Raw genomic sequence first — 18,081 nt, 5'->3', positions numbered from 1 at the left:
AAATTATATATATATATATATATATATATATATATATGGTTGCCCCTTTAAAATCCTATTACATCTTTGAGTCATGCTCTTTCTAAAAAGCGTTTTTATCCTGATGCTCAAAGTAATACATGCTTGTTGCAATTTGATCAGTACTGAAAACTATAATGAATAAGAAAGAAGGGAGGAATATCCTTGTTTGAACATGGAAAAAGAATTAGAAAAATGCCCCAGGTATTGCCAGCATGGGAATGAGAAAGACTATTTAACCATCGAACCTAAATTCGATTTCTTCAGATGGGATTCAAGTCATGGCCGCGCCCTGAGCTGACTGTGTGACATGGGGCGAGTTATTTGCCCGCCCAAGCCTCAGTGTTCTCACGGCTAGGATGGGAGTAACAGTATACCAGGCTGCCATGAGAATGAGATGAGGGGTCCAGGTGGGTCCTAGGGGATGTGGATGTCTGTGTGCCCGTCCTGCCTCACGCCCATGCAGGGCTCATGCCCAGGTCACCCTTCCATAAACTGCTCACCCGATGACAGGGTGCGCTGGGATCTGAGCATGCGCTCAGCCACCATAAAAACTGTAAGGAATATCAGAGGCCATCTAGTCCAAACCCTTATTTTCAGATGGGGAAACTGAGGCACAACTCAGCGCCTCCTCATAGCTGCTGCACGTACTGACTGTTGTGCAGCATTTGGATTTGTTCGGGCATTCTCTGTGTGAAACACCTTTCTTCCCTACTCTACACCTCTCTTTCTGCTCTCTCTACCTCTCCACTGCCTTACTCTCAGCATCCTTGGTGGCCCTTTGTCTCTCACCTGCCCTGTCAACTCCATTTCCAGGTCTCCCATCTAGTTGCAGTCACTCTTCCTCCAGGTGACCATCAATTGCCCTTTTGCTGATGAATCCTAAGTCAGTGCCTCCAGCCCTAATCTCTCCTTCAAGTTCAGATCTTGCTCCCAGCTCGCTGTAGCTGGGATCTCCCCAGGCATTTCAAGTTCCGGTGCAGCTAAAACTGAACTCTCCTGGTCTATCCTTAAATCCACTCCCCATCCTGTTCCTCCATGTTTGGGCATGGCATCAGCCAAATTGGGAGATCCAAAGTCACATTCGAGGGCCCATCTGTCTCCTTTACTTTCCAGTGCCACCAAGCCCCATGTGTCCCACCACGAGACAACTCTTTCATCTGTCCCTCTTCCTCATTCCTAGTGCTGCTGCCCACCAGGCCCTAAGAGTGTTTAGTCTCCCTGATGCTCGGCTCTGAGCGCCACAGTTCACCCTCGGAGGCATTCATGTGCTCACTCACCCCATAATTTAAATACCCTGAGTGATTCCTTAGGAGTCCTAGAATCAGATCAGAATCCCTTACGGTGGCATGGAGTCTTCCTGAGTTTGGGCTCCAGCTACTCTCTGCATGCACCGACACAAGGCTCACTCATCTCATCTCAGCCACATTGCTCAGTAGACCAAGTACTTTTATAAACCTTTGAAGGGTTAAGTTTCTGTTTCCTTTGATCATCCACGGCATGCTGTGCATTTATAGATGTCTAAGATCCCTGCAATGATTATGTCAGATTGCAAGTACTGACATTGTGAGCCAGGTGCCTGGGCCCTAGGGAGTGGTCACTAACGGGTGGTGTGAGCTGTCATAGTGCCACTCCCTGCTGCCTGGCCCTGGTTAGCGGGTAAGCCTAGGATGTGGCTGCCACCCAGCTGAGCCGTCAGGATCCAGAAGGAACAGGCTGATGCCTTTGGATTCATTTTGCTGGAGGGGTTGGGAGGAGAAAAAATCCAGGCCGTAGTAGTGGGGAAGGGACCAAGGGGACCTGGCTGGACATGGGGAAGGAAAGAAAGGGGAATTCTGGCAAAAACTTGAAGTGTTTTGCCTTTGCCTGGACTTGGGCACCAGCCCTCAGAGCCATCTTTGGAAAGACAGAATGGGAACTTGGAAAGAGGCCTGACCTGGGGTGGGTTGAGAGTGTGGGGTGTGGTTGAGAGCTACGCTTTGGTCCTGATGTGGCCACCAGCTTTGTGTCCTTGAACTGTTCACTTACTATCAAGGGGTATTTCCACCCCTACAGTTCTGGGAAGATTTAGCTATTTGGTTCCAACTGGAGAAGAGAAGATTCTAGGACGAGCTCACTTACACACATAGCAGCAGTTAATTGCCTGCCTCATTCTGGTTTGGTTCCAGCACTGTTACTTATGTTGTCCCCCTTCCGTTCCACCTGAAGCTTCACCTCTGTCATGTGTATCTGGTTACTTACTCTGTGACATTATTATGATTATTTTATTAAACTTCTGAGTGCCAGAAATCTCACCTCCAAGGGGATTTCTTTTTCTCATAAATATCTCTTGCACCCACCCGTTTCTTTCCATTCAGGCTGCACCTGTCCCTGTCAAAGGCCTCAGCATGGCAGGCCTGGATCCTGGCAGGTGGCAGGAGGACCTCCTACTTGCCTCTCAAATTCTTGTCCTCCCCACCTATCCTCTCCCAGGCCCCCTTTCCACCTACTCTGTAAATGATTCACGGTTTCTAGAGCAAACAACACGTTCTTTCTCACCTCTGGGTCTTTGCATGGGCTGTTCCCTCTGCCCGGACCCCTATATCGCCAATCCTCACCTTCACTCCCACTCCTTGTTCAGGACCCAACTCACCGGACTCTTCTGTACAGACGACGCACCCCTCCCCGGTGTCCCTCACGCTGCCTGTTTTTCCCCTCTCTGCCACGACATTCCACAAGTTCCACAGATACAGAGTATTTTGGTCACTGCTCTAACCACAAAGAAGGCTCTCAATATTTATCAGATGACTTGCTGAATGTCTGAGTGCTTAACCACATGCAAATATGAATGAACGAATGGACGGATGGATGGAGAAGTTTGCCCACCATCGTGAGAGGACTTTGTCTCTACATTGGTGTGAGTTGCATGTGATACTCAGGTGGGGTGTATGTAGCAAGGACTGATAATAAACATCCTCCCTACTATGACGCCATGTGCAACCCATAAAATTCAGTTAATATTTTAAAAAATAATGTTTTCTAGATTTTCCTTCCCGGAATACTTTAAGAAAGAGAGACCAGGGAGCAAAGCGATCCTGGGATGGCCCAGCACGGCCTGGGGGTGGGAGGAGGGCATGAAAATGATACCAGATTTCCCTCCCGCTCTCTGCGTCCAGGTCTCACGTTTATCCCAGGAGCCCGACCACAAAGCCATTTACTGAACGGTGACCTCACTCTGCATTTCACAATATGTGTCATATAAGCAGTTGGTGCTGCTGAACAGTTTCCTGTAAACGTTTACAATGGTTTGAGGCACCGGGGCCAGTCCCCAGTGGTTCTGGGAAAGACTGAAAAATGAGAAAAGAAGGGACTTCCATCCCAACTATGGACCAGTCACTGTAATTACACAGCAGAGGTCAGGGGGAGGTGACAACCAGGTGACAAGCCAACCTCTTTGGTTTGCTGTCCCAGCAGTTTTCTGGGAAGATACTAAGCGAGTTTCAGCAGGACAGAAGCCACAGATTTGAAGGCCCCCAGGCGTGTGTGCCAGACAAGTGATCTGGGCACACGGCAGAGACTCGGCTTTCCCTCAGCTCCAGGTGCCAGCGCCAGCCCCCCTCGCTGAGCCCTGAGGCTGCAGCCCCAGCTCTGCTGCCCAGGGCCACTCTTTCCTGCAGACACCACTGGGTCGCCCAGTCCCCCACAGATGAAGGAATGAAGAGGGGAGAATCTTGCCTGCCTGAGTGGATCCTCACTTCTCCCTTGTCCTCTGTCTTATCTTCCTGAGGCTGCTGCATCAATTACCATCCACCTGGTGGCTTAACACAACAGCAATCTATTCCGTGACAGTTCTGAAGTCACGGTGTCTGCAGGGCCACACTCCTCCCAGAGCCTCTGGGGCAGAATCTGTCCCTTGCCTCCCCCAGCCTCAGGGGCGTGCCGGCAATCAGTCCTTAGTGTTCTTTCATTTGTGCTGTGTCTCTCAAGTCTCTGCTCCGTCTTCACAGGGCCTTGTCTGTGTATCATCTTCTCTTCTGTTTCTCCTAATGTCACTTGTCATTGGGTTTCAGGCCCACCCAGGTAATCTGGGATGATCGAGAGATCCTCAGGATCCTTAACTTAAATGACATCTGCAAAGACCTTTCCTAACTAATAAGGTCATGTTCACAGGCTCTGGGTGGATATATCTTCTGGGGGACCCCATTCAACCTGATTCGCCCTCAGTGATAGAGAACATCACTGGGGCCCACTGGATGCTCGTGCTGATCTAACTGGCTTTGTGTGGATTTTGGATCCCAGCATATAATGAGGGCCACCAGCTGCTGGGCTCAGTGTGGCCTCCCTGCTAGGAGACATTGTTAGCTCCATTTTGCAGATGGCAACACTGAGATTATGGCACCGGTAAGTGGCAGAGCAGGAGTTGAAGGTCATGCCCACACCTGGCATGTGCAGAGTGCTGGGCCAGCAGTCACCATCTGAGTTCTAGGCCTGGTTCGGCTCCTCTGCAGCTTGAGCAGCGGCGTAGCTTAACCTCTGTGCATCTCAGATGGGCCTGACATTGTCCCCCAAAGGGTGGTCCCAGGACCTGCAGCATCAGCAGCACCTGGGAGCCTATTGGAAATGCAAAATAGCACCCCCCTAGGCTAAGGCATAATTTGCATATTAATAAGATCCCCTGAGAACTCAAAGCTGTGGACTACCAGCTAATCTTTTACCACTACAGCCTGTTTCAACAACACTATGAGGGAGAATGGCAAACGTTCTTTTACATTTCAGACATCAAAAATGGACATTGGGGTGCACACATTCTCAGGATTCGGGCATTCTCTCCAGTGGGGCCCTGCTAGAACTGTCCAACAAGAGGCAGGTATGGGCCGAGCCTGGTGGTGGGGAGCCAGGGAGAGCGGAGGGGGCGGAGCCCTGAGAGGAGGGCTGCCAGGGAGTGTCCACAGCAGGGAAGGGTCATGGGGCTGCTCTGGGTTGCTCAAGACCTAGACCAAGCATGGACTTAGGACACCAAGAATGCAGGAAGGCAAAAAAAAGGAAAAAGGAAAAAGAAAAAATATCAAGAAACCTGCCTGTTTTGTGTCATTTGAAAAACTAAAATTAGTTTATGGTATGGCATTATTATCTTGACTTGCATAGGTGGTGAGGGGGTGGGAGTGTACAGGATATTTTACAACACCTCATGAATAATTTTTATGTTGATTACCTGATGAAGTCATATTTTTGATGCAGTATTGGATTAACTAAAATACATTATTAAAATATTGAATTTCACCTGTTTTTTCTTCCTTTAAAATTTGGCTTCTTAAAACTTTAAAATCATCTGTGTGGCTCGCCTTTGTGGCTATTGGACAGTGTAGCCCTAAACATTTAAATCCAGCCCTGGCACGGCTGGTACATCAGTGAGATGGATTCTCGCTCTTGCAGACAATGTTCGCCAACAATGCAATTTTGCTTCAGCTTGTACTTATTAACAGAGGACGGTATTCTAGATCTTCAACCAAATCAGAGTTCTCCAAGAGGGTCCTAGTTTCCAATTGCCCCACCTTCATTTCATAATGCTATGAGCTTGGGCAAGATATTTAACCTGTGAGTCTTGGCATTCTCATCTGTTGAGTCATTATAATAACAGCAACTTTGCAGGGTTGTTGGGAAGGTTTAATAAAATGGTGTATGTGCAGCATCCAGCTTAGCACTTGGCATAGAGAAGGAGATCTACACAGTAACCAGTACAACGTTGGTCCCCATGTTGTGGCCACATCCCAAAGGGGGCAAGAATGCAGTGTGACTTTGGCAGTAGGTGCAAAAAGGTGAAGCACCTATTGCTCCACAGATGGAGCAGTAGGTGCTCCATCTGTGCTTATTGAACTGAATCTGTACAGTGGCTACAAACACGGCGATTCATCACTAATCACAGCTGAATCATTCCCACACCCACCTGGGCTCCTGTCTTCATCTCACATCCAGGTGTCAGGACCTCCTGTAAAGGCAGCAGGGAAGCCTCACCTGGAAGGCACCTGGGAGGCTGGTTCAGCCATAACATCCTGCCAGGTCCACGCAGAGCCTGCCGCCTGGTGGCATGGTCCCAATACGACATTAGCCAAGTCCGGATGTGAACGGGCCCTCTGATGCCCCAAATAAACACCTGTTTGTCGTTTTTCATTTCCACCTCCTTCCCTTTCCCTCCTCTCTCTCTCCCTCCCTTCTCTCTCGTCTTTCTCTTCCTCGCTCTCTTTCTCTGTGATTTATCCAAGAATACTTACTATGTGGATATCCCATCTACCATTCCCCCACCAGATCTTCTCCCATCCCTGGGACTTCTCAACATTTCCTGGGCAAGGCAGCTATTCTACAGTTAGATACGTTTCTTATATTAAAGCAAACTATGTCTCCTTGGAACTTCCACCGTGGATCCTAATTTTATCCTCTGGGGTCACAAATTTATCTGTGTGAATTTATGGCCATATTTTACCATGACATCCATTCCTAGGAGAGTAAATCTCCGCTAATTTACTTCTAAGTAAAAAAAAAACTATCACTTGTTTTCACAAAACATTATGCCAAGTAAAAGAAGCACAAAAGACACAAAAGGCCAAATATTGTATGATTCTGTTTATATGAAAGGTGCAGAATAAGCAAATCCTTAGACACTGGAAGCAAATGGCTTCATGATTGCCTGGAGCTGAAGGGCTCCCAGTGGGTGAATGTTTCTTTTTGGGGAGATGAAAATGTTCTGGAATTAGTGATGATGGTTGCATAACCCTGTGAATGTACTAAAACTCTGACTTGCACATTGCAAAGGGGTGAATTTTACAGTGTGTGAATTATATCACAATAAGCAAAAGAATAATTCAATAAAACATCCTGTGGACTCAAATGGTTGCTCCCAGCTGTCAATGGCACTGGGCAATGTCTTCTCAGTCCCATCACCCCCCCCTCCAGAACTACAGCTGTGTGGCTGAGGTGGCCTAGCTGGGATGGTCTAAATTGGTGGCATTTGGAGTGAGTGACAGGAATAGGTGCAATCCCAGTGTTCCCCACTTACTGGATTTGTGACTTGGAGTATGTTACTTAACTTCTCAGGGCCTCAGTTTCCTCATCTGAAAAATGGGTTTAACTTAATGGAGAATAACTTAATGAGATTTTTTATTTAAAGTGTTTAGCCCAATACCTGAAATCTTTGTTTCTTAATAAATATAAAAAAGAAAATTCAGGAATTTAATCCACCTTGCCTTGACCCCTTTATCCCCTTCAATGACCTCACTTGCTTGTTCTTCTAGAACCCCTGATCCGCAAAGCCAGGGTCAATCTAACCTCCATTTCTCCTCTCCTTCCTTCAGGCGGCAGGAGAAAATCACACAGCCACTTGGGCTGGAGCCATGCGAAGTTGTGGTCTCCCTACTCAAGGGGGCTCTGGCATGGATCAGCAGTCTTTTGCTGGTCATGTCCCCTTCTCTGCTACTCAAGGGTGAGTCCAAACCACCACTCAGGCCCCTACTGCATGGTCAATGGTCAAGCCCTTGTCTTTAGCAGATAACCGCGCAGATAACCTCGCTGGTGACCCACAGAGCAACATCAGGTCACCAGCACCTTCAGCTCTGTCCAACAACACCTGTGAAGGCATTGACATCGCAGTCCCTCCCTCTTGCTTCTGTTCAAGGTAAATCCTTCCAGCTGTGCTTTGCACCCCACCCTCTGCCAGGCTTTGGGGACTAGAACCTTGTTGCCTGAGAGGACTCTTTGGGTCCCAGAGCCTTTCTTTGTGGCTGCAACCTAGAGGCTCTCTCCCTCGCCCCACCTTGGTCCTGGGTTCACCTTACTCCTGACCTCTCACTGAATCCTCAACTCTTGACCATGCTCTGGCACTTAGACCTGGGTGTAAACATCCTCTCCCATTTTGACCCTCGATTCTTGATGTTGGCCACAGTTTTGCACACACCTGATCTACTTGTAGATGCGGCTCCTAGGTCACTGATACAGCTCACATCAGACCTGGCTCCCCACCACCTCCCATGAAAGGGGCAGGGGGCTTGGGTGGCACTAGGATTGCAAGAATTGTACTTGTCATGAAGTTTCCTTTGCCTTGAGGTCAAGTTAAATGTCACAATACCCAACTTCTGTTACATAGGATCCTGAAAAGTAACAGGGTCTGATTATAATTTCTGGAACTTAAAGAGATCATTAGAAATGATTGACTTGAGCTAGCTTGGAATACACAAGATAAGTGGGAGATTGTCTTCCTAACATCATGGGGAAGTTGGACATGAGATCAAGCCTAATCAACTTCAAAAGTAAATTAGCAGACAAAATATCTCTCTTACCCATTCCTTTGCAGGCTTTGTTCAGCTTTTTGGCATCTCGAGCCACGTCAAAACCCTGGTGACTTCTTGCTTTGGCCTGGAGAAAATAATTGAAAAGGTGAGATGAAAATATATAGGCATTCTTAAATTATTTCTGGCTAAAATTGGTAGCTAACTAGAAGACCACGTGGTCATCCAAACAAAGGAGCAGCTGACACTTTACACGCGGGTACATGTGGAAATCAGCTGGGGAAACGCTGGCCCTAGAGAGGTGGCTGGTACTCTTTGGGGCCAGCTGGCCTTGGATGGCCACAGGAGAATGGTCCCCTCTGTTCTAAAGGACAATCGTTCTGGCCAACTCTGTGACGAGTGTCTGTCTCTGAAACAGAGAATAACATTGTGTGCTAATGTCCTGGAGTGCTGCTTCTCCCCTTTTGCCATGAGACACAGCTATGTCTAAGGAATAGGATTTGCTGGCCAAGCACTGAAGGTTCTAGGATTCCTACTACGGATTCATTTGGCAGCCTGGATCTTTGCCATCCGTATGAAAGACATATATTGGTTTGTCAGAGATACTATAAGAAACAGCAAGAGCACAGTTTTTGGTATCTTAGTGCTCCTTGGAAAGGAAAGCCCTGATTATGTACTGTGTGTACAGAGCTGTTTCCCACACTTCATTCATTGGCATAATACACGCACTAATTTCTCCACAGTTACCTATGTCTATAGCATTATTTGCTTATTATTTTTCTTTCAACTAACGTTTTTTTTTTTCTTAAAGTTACTTTAAAAGGGAAACTTCAAATGAACACTAAAATAGAAAGCCAGTATCACTTGCATAAACCATAAAAATAACCATAAAAATGGTAACCAAAAAAAGGTAACCATAAAAGTAAGTACATCGCGACTATTTTAAAAATTGAAAGATGTGAGGTTAATTGCAGTTATGCAGCTAGTAGCCTTGAACACACCCTGAGTTTTGTCAGCTGTTTGCCTTTCCTCTTGGAGCTTCTCCTTGGTGACATGTATCTATATATTTCCCATGCTCCGATGAAGGCCGGTTTAGTGCTACTGCCAGCACCACCCGATTCCACTCTCCCGCCTTTCATTTCCTTGGGTGCTAGTGGGAGTGAACAGTAAACCGCACACGGCGTGGTGGGTGTGTTGCAGTTCTCTGCAGGGCATGCCTAGCTTTCCCCTCCCCCACCCGTGTGGTCTGGCCGGTGCCGTCAGTCATGAGGCTTCAGCCCCATCGTTCTGCCTGCTGTCACCAGCATGGGCACGTGCCCTGTCACTCTGCCAGTCAGGATTGGCTCAGGAGTGGGAATGAAATTTAAGCAGGATCAGGTAGAGTACTTCCCTGGGTCGGTACATAGAGATGTAAGAGAGACATGCCTCTCCCAACTGGGCTTGCTAAGCTGAGGGAGTGTGAGTCTAGGCCTGTTGGTGGCCATTTTGATTTTGTCCACTATTTCAGGGGTCCCCAACCTATGGTGAGTTGTAGAATGATCTCATTATATATTGCAATGTAATAATGATAGAAATAAAGTGCACAACAAGCATAATGCACTTTAATCATCCAGAACCCCCCCAACCCCTGCTTCCATGGAAAAATTGTCTTCCATGAAAATGGTCCCTGGCCCCCCAAAAGGTTGGGGACCACTGCATTATATAATGGGAGCAGGAGAGAGAGAGAGACAGAGAGAGAGATTGAATAACATTGTATAAATCCTCAGATGCACCAGTGCCTGTATCCTTGCACTTTCCAGTTCGTGAACTAGCAAACTTCTCTTTTGTCTTAGCATGAGTTGGGTTTCCGCCCTTGCAACCCAAAGTGTCCCGACTGTCCATGGGCCGGAGCACGGCTGAGTTCTAGGCAGTGGTTAGTGGAGAGGCATACACTCCTAGAGCAGAAGGGATCTTCAGGAGTCCCTGTCACCTTACTGCCTTGTGGGATGTGAGAGGAGGGTGTGGCCCACCTTGAGGGATCTGCTCCTGAAACAAGCAGGGACTGGCATTAGTGGAACACCTGCCACAGGCCAGGCAGTTGACAGACCTTTCTTCATGATCCATAGGGAAGAGCTGGCGTTAGCAGTCTGTCTTACAGATGAGGAACCTGGCCGGGTACAGACGGGTCAGGGAGCTTGTCTGAGGTTTGCCTCCTAAAGCCCGTGTGCTGCCCACTGCACCATCCTGCCCCACATTCCATGACTAGGGCCTGCACATCCCATTTCCATATGCAAATCTTTTATGGGGCGTAAGAAAGCTATTTGGTGCTTTTGAAGGCTTCTTGGCACAGCCAGCTACATCATTTGTGGGACTCAGCACAAGTGAAAGTGCAGGGCTCCTTGCTCAAACATTGTTAAGAATCTCAATATGGTGACGTCAGAGCATTAAACCAAGCACGAGCCCTTCTGAACTTGGGGCCCTGTGTGGCTGCACGCTTATGAAGCCCACCCTGCCTTTTAATCACACTGCTAAGGAGATGGTTCTCTGAGTGTGAAAGTAGCAACCTCAAAGGAGTACATGGCATTTTTGCTTCTTATGAGAAGTACGAGTGAGGTAAAATGGAATGAAGGTGCAGAAATCTCTTCCTAACAGACTCATTCACAAGCTGTTCTGTATGCATTTCAGCCTCATCAGTGCAGAGGATTTGGTGGGACACTTATTATCTGTCCCACTTCACAAATTGATACATTGAAACAGAGACACTGGGCTCTGGGAATGGCTGTGCAGCTTATGCCCTGCCCGAGGGCCCTGGCCAAGAGGCCCGGGTGGCATCCCACTGGGGAACACTTGCCAAGCTCGGTGCTGGCAGGGCCACTTCCCCCAGAGGGGCACCTTTGCCTCATTGGAGTGAAGAAGCTGTGAGCACTTGCAGAGGCCACGTGGAGACTTGCCTCCCATCACCTGGCCAGGGAACACCTAAGTGGGTGTCAGGGCCAGACCCAGGACTCTCTCTGGCAGATATAAATGACATTCCTGCTCCTCATCCCCTTCCTGTTTTAGGAAGGTCATTCCATGATACAAAAATCATAGAGTTATAGGAGCTCAGGGATGGGACAAAAGAATTATCTGAACATGTTCAGTTTGTTCATCTAGGACCAAAAAAAAATTAGTTAATCACTGTCATTTAATCCACAATAACTCTAATATCTGGGGGTGCAGTGGGAGAGTGTTGAACCACGTGTCAGGAATGGAGGTGACACTGGGACTTAGTTTTTTGTTTTTTGCTGAACAAATAACATGGAAGCGGGGTCTATGATGGAGGCCACCGCCACCACCAGTGCAGGGTGAAGTCACAGCCCCATCTCCCCGCAGGAACCATGGCCGGCCATGTTGGCTATCTTTCCTAACCCGCTCAAGAAAAGAATCCAGTCTTGTTCCTCAAAACAGCAGGATATCTGATGTCGGAGTGGAGGAATCATGTGATGGGATTTTTTTAAAAGAGCAAAAGAAAACAGTCTGCCTGGCACTTTCCCCTCTGCGTGGCTGGGGCGGCCTCCACAATGGACGTATTCATCAGCGACGCCCAGTGTTGATGGAAGGGGTGTCCTATGGCTTGTTCCCGTGAGCTGAGGACCGAACTTCTCGGGAATGTATACAGAACCGACATTCCACAGCCATTGTTCATTGTTCTAGGGCACACAGATGACTTTGGGGCCTCAGGCCTGTTTGCCAATCAGGAGATTTCATTTTTGAAACCTGAAGCCACTGGGCAGAACATCCACATAAAGTGGAAGCATGAGTCAGACACTGAATGGCACACAGGGGACTCCAGGATGGCCTCAGACACTTTGTGAGGCTTTAGGTAAAAGCGTGGATATTCAACTTGCTTTCTCTGCAGTGTTCCTCGTTTTGTTTTCTTTGGCTTTGTTTTTCATCAGCACTTGCACTGACACTCAGGACACAGATAAAGACAACACAAGGTATTAAATGTCAATAAAAATGATTTTAGAAGTCTAGGCTTTTAGCCCATAGGAATCCTGGTTTGAATGTGGCTCTGTCTCTTAGCAGCCATATGAACTTGCACCATTACCCTCTATGCCAGCATTTCCTCATCTGTAAAATGGGAGCAGTCTCTACTTTGCAAGGTTTGAGGCTTACATAAAGTAACTTTTCAGGTGTCAAGTTATATAGGGAGATACCTAAACGTCTGTCCTCCTGCCGCTTTGGGCTGTCTCTTGGCTTTTTGTCTTATAGTGGCATTTATAAAATTTTATAAAGTGACATTTATGCAGATTTCAATTCTGCATATTGAAAGTTAACAAGTTGGGAAGATACATATGAAGGCATATATATACACATACATATGTATCATATATGATATATAGGTTTTTAATTCTGCACATTTTGATTCAACAAGTTTAGAACATATCGACAGATATCTTCTAAGCTTGTTGAATATATACCTTACAAGGCCACAAACAGCATCATGTTTATAATAGCTGGCCATTGAAGTCATAATATTCATAAGAACATAGCTTTCTCATTAGACTGGATTTGAATTCCAGCACCACTGCTTATTAGCTGTGTTACCTTGGGCAAGTTACAGAACCTCTCTGTGCCGTGGTTTCTTTATGGTAAATGGGAATGATAACAGTGCCTACCTTGTAAGGCTCTTGGAAGAATTCAATGAAGCCTGCCAGAGAGCATGGGCTCAGTAAATATAAACAATTAATATTTGTTGAAGGCACATCAGCAATGAACTTTCCAGAATATTTCAAAACCTTTTCCTGCTTGAGTTTTCACCTTGTAAGCGGCTCTCTAAGGATCAGTTTTTCATCTGTCACCTGCTGCTTGGATCTGGAGTTCCAGATGCATATTTAACACAGGGCAGTCACGTGGTTTCAAATTTAGGCTGTGGAGTCCAGGTGGCCTGGCATGATGGCCCAACAACCTGCCTTGTAACTGTCTTGTTTGACAAGTGTGAGAATTCACACCTCATGGGCTGTGAGGCTCTCCTTGGGACACAAGCTTTCTCGGGTGCTTGCCATCATGCCTGTACCTCAGCTTCAAAATGGAAGCAAACGCCATCGATTCTACAAAAGGCACAGCCTGGTGCATGAACCAGGCACCCCTGCTGCTGGGGAACTTTCCATCTTGGTTTTTCTTCCTTCTAGTAGCTCTACATGTCATTCTCTGTGTCCCTACGTTCCTTCATCTAAAACAAGGAAGTGAACAATCCATTTCTCTCCAGGGAAGAGGCACAGAAAATTAACTGAGGTGCCGTGATCCCAGGAAGCAGTGTCACCTGGGCAGAAAGAATGCTGAAAACACCCACTCTGTGAAATGACTCAGACACCTTCCTGTTTCAGCATGACGATTGCCCACAAGGAAGGTCATCTCTTGTATCAAGTTCCTGAGATTCCCAGCCAGAAGGGCCACAGTGGAAAAACAGACTCCTGATCAAGCACCTTCTGTCCCAGTGCAATTCAAGGAAATCTTAACTCTTCGGATGGAAATGGAACATTCTAGGAAAAATCTTCTTCCAGGTTGGTTGCAGCAAACTCTGGGGATGGAGTTTGTGAAGGAGTTTGCTAAGCTGGATGGTTTGCAAATGGGTTGCTCTGTGCATTATACAGTAACCAGGATTTTCCAGAACACAGACATAAATACACTCACACTTCAGTACACTCATACTCATCAGTCCTTCTCCGCATTTTCTATTTGAATAGCTTCAAGACTGGGCAATAAGAAAAGACTGTCTCATGAGAGATGTGTGAGTTAATTAAGAAATATCTGTCAGGCAAATTAAACTTTCCTCTGAGTAGTTCCTCTCTCCCTCCTTTCTCTCCTCCCTCCTCTTTTCTCCTTCCTCCTCCCCTCTTTTCTCCCTTCCCTTCCTTCAACAAAGCGTTGAAGACCTATTGTGTGCTAAGCACTACCCAGATGAGGGGGACACAATGATCTATGAAGCACAGTCCTTGGCCCCAGAGAAATAAACATGTAAACAGACACACAACAATTGGATTGATGTAAAATTTGGGTGCAAACAGTTGAGAAGAGAAAGAGGAATTTTCATGGAGGAGTTGATGTTTGTGCTGGTTCCAGAAAGATGGGTAGGAGTTAGACAAGCAATACTATAAAAGGGAGGAGTGGCGGTAGGGGGAGGACAAGCCAGGCAGACGTGACAGCATGGTGCTTTCAGGGTCTGTGTGCTTGTGCGTTACTGTGACCTGCCAGTGGTCACGTCTAAACATGACATAGCGGTCCACATAGCATGGACTTGGGAGTCAGACTCAGTGTTCAATTACTGCTTTGCCCTTTGCTGGTTGCACCACCTTGGGCAAGCTGATTCATCTCTCTGAGCCTTAGTTGTCTCATCTTTAAAGTGGGGACACACCTGCTCCTGGGGTCGTGCAAGGTTTAGATGCAGTCGTGTTCGGGACATGGTAGCGCAAGGCTGGATTAGAGCAAGCACGCCGGTGATGGCACGTAGGAGGTGGGATGCTTGGTGACACAAGGATGTAAGGGTCATTTGCAAACGCTGAAAGTATTATCAAAATGCATGGGAGTGGCATGCTGCTTGTTTAATATTTCCAGCGCAGTTCCTCAGAAGCCCTGGCTTGCTGCACTCTGCTCAGTAAATATTTGACAGTGGTTGCTGGGTGTCCAGGCTGTGAGCCAAGAGGGCCCTCAGGAAGTGCCGGGAGCAGAGGGCAGAGGGCTCGCTGCGCACTGGTCCAAAGAGCTGCTGTTTGAGCTGGCACAAAAGGGGGAGGAGGCCGAGGAGATTAAAAACAAGGGCCAGGATTAGAACCAGTTAGTGGCTTGGGGCTTATTAGGCAGGAGCAAAAATTAGGCAGGAGCCCCACACAGCAGGTGAAGGTGTGCAGGGCAGAGCCTCAGCCATGCCCGAATTGTCCTGGGTGGAAGCAGTTACCATTGCCACCGCTAGGAAATGGCACCTTGAGCCAATGTCAGGGATTCTGGCTAAACTGGCCTTGTATGGATTTTTGGTTTTTTTTTTTATAAAACTACTGGAAAAAAATTTTAAAACAGCTTTACTGAGGCATAATTCATATACAATAAATTGCACATATTTAATGTATACAATTTGATGAATCTGGACATGTGCATCGCCACAATCAAGGTAATAAACATATCCACCACCTCTGAAAGCTTCCTTGAGTCCTCTTCGTGTGTGTGCGCGCATGCGCGCGCGCGCGTGTGTGTGTGTGTGTGTGTGTGTGTGTAGTTAGAACACTTAAATTGAGATCTACTCTCTTTTTAAAAATTTTTTTGCAAAAATACAAATTTTTCTATTTTTCTTTTTTGTCTTATTCAGTTTTGGTAGAGACTGTAAAAAACTGCCAATGCTGACTATATTTCAAGTCGTCGTGGTGGGGTATTGAAAAGTTTTCAATTAGCAATAACTGTGCCTCGATAAACCTCATTGGCTACGGTACTGCCACTGAGCAAGGCTGAGATCTATCCGCTTAACACATTTTTAAGTGCATAATAGAGTGTTGCTGACTTTACGTCCTATGCTGTACAGCAGATCTCTAGAACCAGTTCATCTTGCCTAGCCAAAACTTTATACCCATTCAACAACTCCTCATTTCCCTTCCCTCTGGCCCCTGGAAGCCACAGTTCTGTTCTCTGCTTCTGTGAGCTTGACTGTCTTAGGTACCTCATGTAAGTGGAGTCATGCAGCATTTATCCTTCTATAACTGGCTTATTTCATTTAGCATAATGTCCTCTAGGTTCATTCAGGGTGTCACAAGTGGCAGAATTTCCTTCTTTTTTGAGGCTGAATAATATTCCTTTGTAAATTTGCCTTGTATAGATTTTAAGAACATTACAGAGTTGAGGAAACTGAGTCTAGTTTGTGGAAGGGACTTCTCTGAGGTCACATGGGTTCTGTCTCTACACTTGAACCAGGAATGATGCTAATTTCCCTCCTTATCTTTTCTCGGTCTGTTTTCCCATCTGAAACATGGAAATAGTAGCACCCACCTCATGGGTTATTAGGCTATTTTTCAAACATGCTGGGCAGGATAATGACAGCCAGTGTTATTTATTACTGTTACTTTTATTACCTTCTTCCATCTTGATCTAGTTCCTTTTGAGTGCTGAATAAGACCTTTACACAGTGCTTTGTGTGGTGCTTTTAAAATTGGGAGTTTATAGGAAACTGTTGTCCTTATAAATAAATAAATAAATAAAATTGGGAGTTTGCAGCCGGGCGCGGTAGCTCACGCCTGTAATCCTAGCACTCTGGGAGGCCAAGGCAGGTGGATTGCTCAAGGTCAGGAGTTCAAAACCAGCCTGAGCAAGAGCGAGACCCCGGCTCTACTATAAAGAGAAAGAAATTAATTGGCCAACTAATATATATAGAAAAAATTAGCCGGGCATGGTGGCACATGCCTGTAGTCCCAGCTACTTGGGAGGCTGAGGCAGCAGGATTGCTTGAGCCCAGGAGTTTGAGGTTGCTGTGAGCTAGGCTGATGCCATGGCATTCACTCTAGCCTGGGCAACAAAGTGAGACCCTGTCACAAAAAAAAAAAAAAAAAAAAAATTGGGAGTTTGCTATAGTAAACTCAAAATGATTATATAAGTTTATCCTAAATTAGAAACCACTTTGTATTTATAGATAAGTAATAGTAGGGGATAAAGGTCTAGGAGAAACTTATGGTAGAAAAACTTAAAATTGAGAATGACAGCAAAATATAGAGCATTCACTATGTGCCAGGCACTGGCCCAGATAATTACATATAATAAATCATTTACTCCTCACAACAACCCTACGAGGTAGATATTGTTACCTCCTATTTTGAAGCTGAGGGAAACCGAGATACAGGAAGAAGTTAATAACTTGCCCAACATCACACAGCTAGTAAGTGATGGAATGAGGATTCAAACTCACACAGTCTGGATTCAGAAACTCTACTATTGACTTCTCAATTGAGTCTTTGGCCCTCATCAAAATTATTTTTTTTTAAAAAATGTAATAATATAAAAGCTCAGTTCAACTCTTGGAATGCTGGTCTTTTACAAAAACACTAGTTGAGACCAGAGACTTGTCCATTGACAGGGAAGCCAAGAACCCTTTGCATAGCTGTGGGATCAATAAATGTTCTTGATGATGAGAAAATCAAAAATGAAATGAAAAATGAAGTCCGGTTACCACTAGTTCCAAGACAAAATGGACAAAGTGTGTATGCAGGAGAGGCACTATTGTAAAATTTTCCCTGTGTTCCTTCTGATTCAAGTGGAACCATGTTTTCTGTTTCTCATTTGTAAACTGGGACTAATACCCGCCCTGCCTGGCAGAATCTCTGGAAGGTTGAATAAGTCGACATGAGAGTGCTGGGCAGGGAGGCTTCATTAGGATGATCCAGGGGCAGGAATTGGCCTTTCTGCCCTTCCGAGGCTCTCAGAATGCTTCCTCCTCCTCCTCTTCCTCCTCTCCTCATCTCACACCAAACCTACTTCACCATTTTGTAAAGTATCATTCCCTTGGAGTACAGGAGGGATCATAGCTAAAGGACTACAGGGTGCCACGGGGGTGGATTTTAGCAGAAGCATTTTGAAGGCTGAAAAGGCATGACGCCGGTGGGATGGACAAAGTTCCCAATATGCTTATGTCTTTTGGGTGACTGCCTGATGATAACTTGCCAAATATTTTCATAGGCAAAATGTCCTTTCTTCCTGCTTGACAGAATCTATGCAAATTGACCACTAATTTGTCATATTCCCAAAGGGCCCATCAGTGTGAGGTAGGGGAGGGAGAGGGGGCACACTGCAAGTGTATTCCTCACCGTGACTTCCC

The 18,081-nt window shown here is 46.3% G+C and overlaps 1 protein-coding gene and 1 non-coding gene across 2 annotated transcripts in view; both read right to left on the bottom strand.

The window, feature by feature from the left end:
• Nucleotides 1-18,081, bottom strand: part of ANXA13 (annexin A13) — a 74,367-nt gene that overhangs the window by 21,128 nt on the left and 35,158 nt on the right. The window contains exon 4 of the mRNA XM_076005342.1: nt 8,325-8,400. Within this exon, the coding sequence (XP_075861457.1) occupies nt 8,325-8,400 (76 nt within the window). The remainder of the gene's footprint in view (nt 1-8,324; nt 8,401-18,081) is intronic.
• Nucleotides 15,585-15,732, bottom strand: LOC142871999 (U4 spliceosomal RNA). The gene has a single exon (XR_012920251.1). It is a non-coding gene; the product is annotated as a U4 spliceosomal RNA (small nuclear RNA).

Source organism: Microcebus murinus, chromosome 7, assembly GCF_040939455.1.
Source record: "Microcebus murinus isolate Inina chromosome 7, M.murinus_Inina_mat1.0, whole genome shotgun sequence".
In the NCBI taxonomy this organism is placed as follows: Eukaryota; Metazoa; Chordata; class Mammalia; order Primates; family Cheirogaleidae; genus Microcebus; species Microcebus murinus.
Note: the sequence above shows the minus strand (reverse complement) of the source record. Positions and strands in the feature narration are given on the sequence as shown.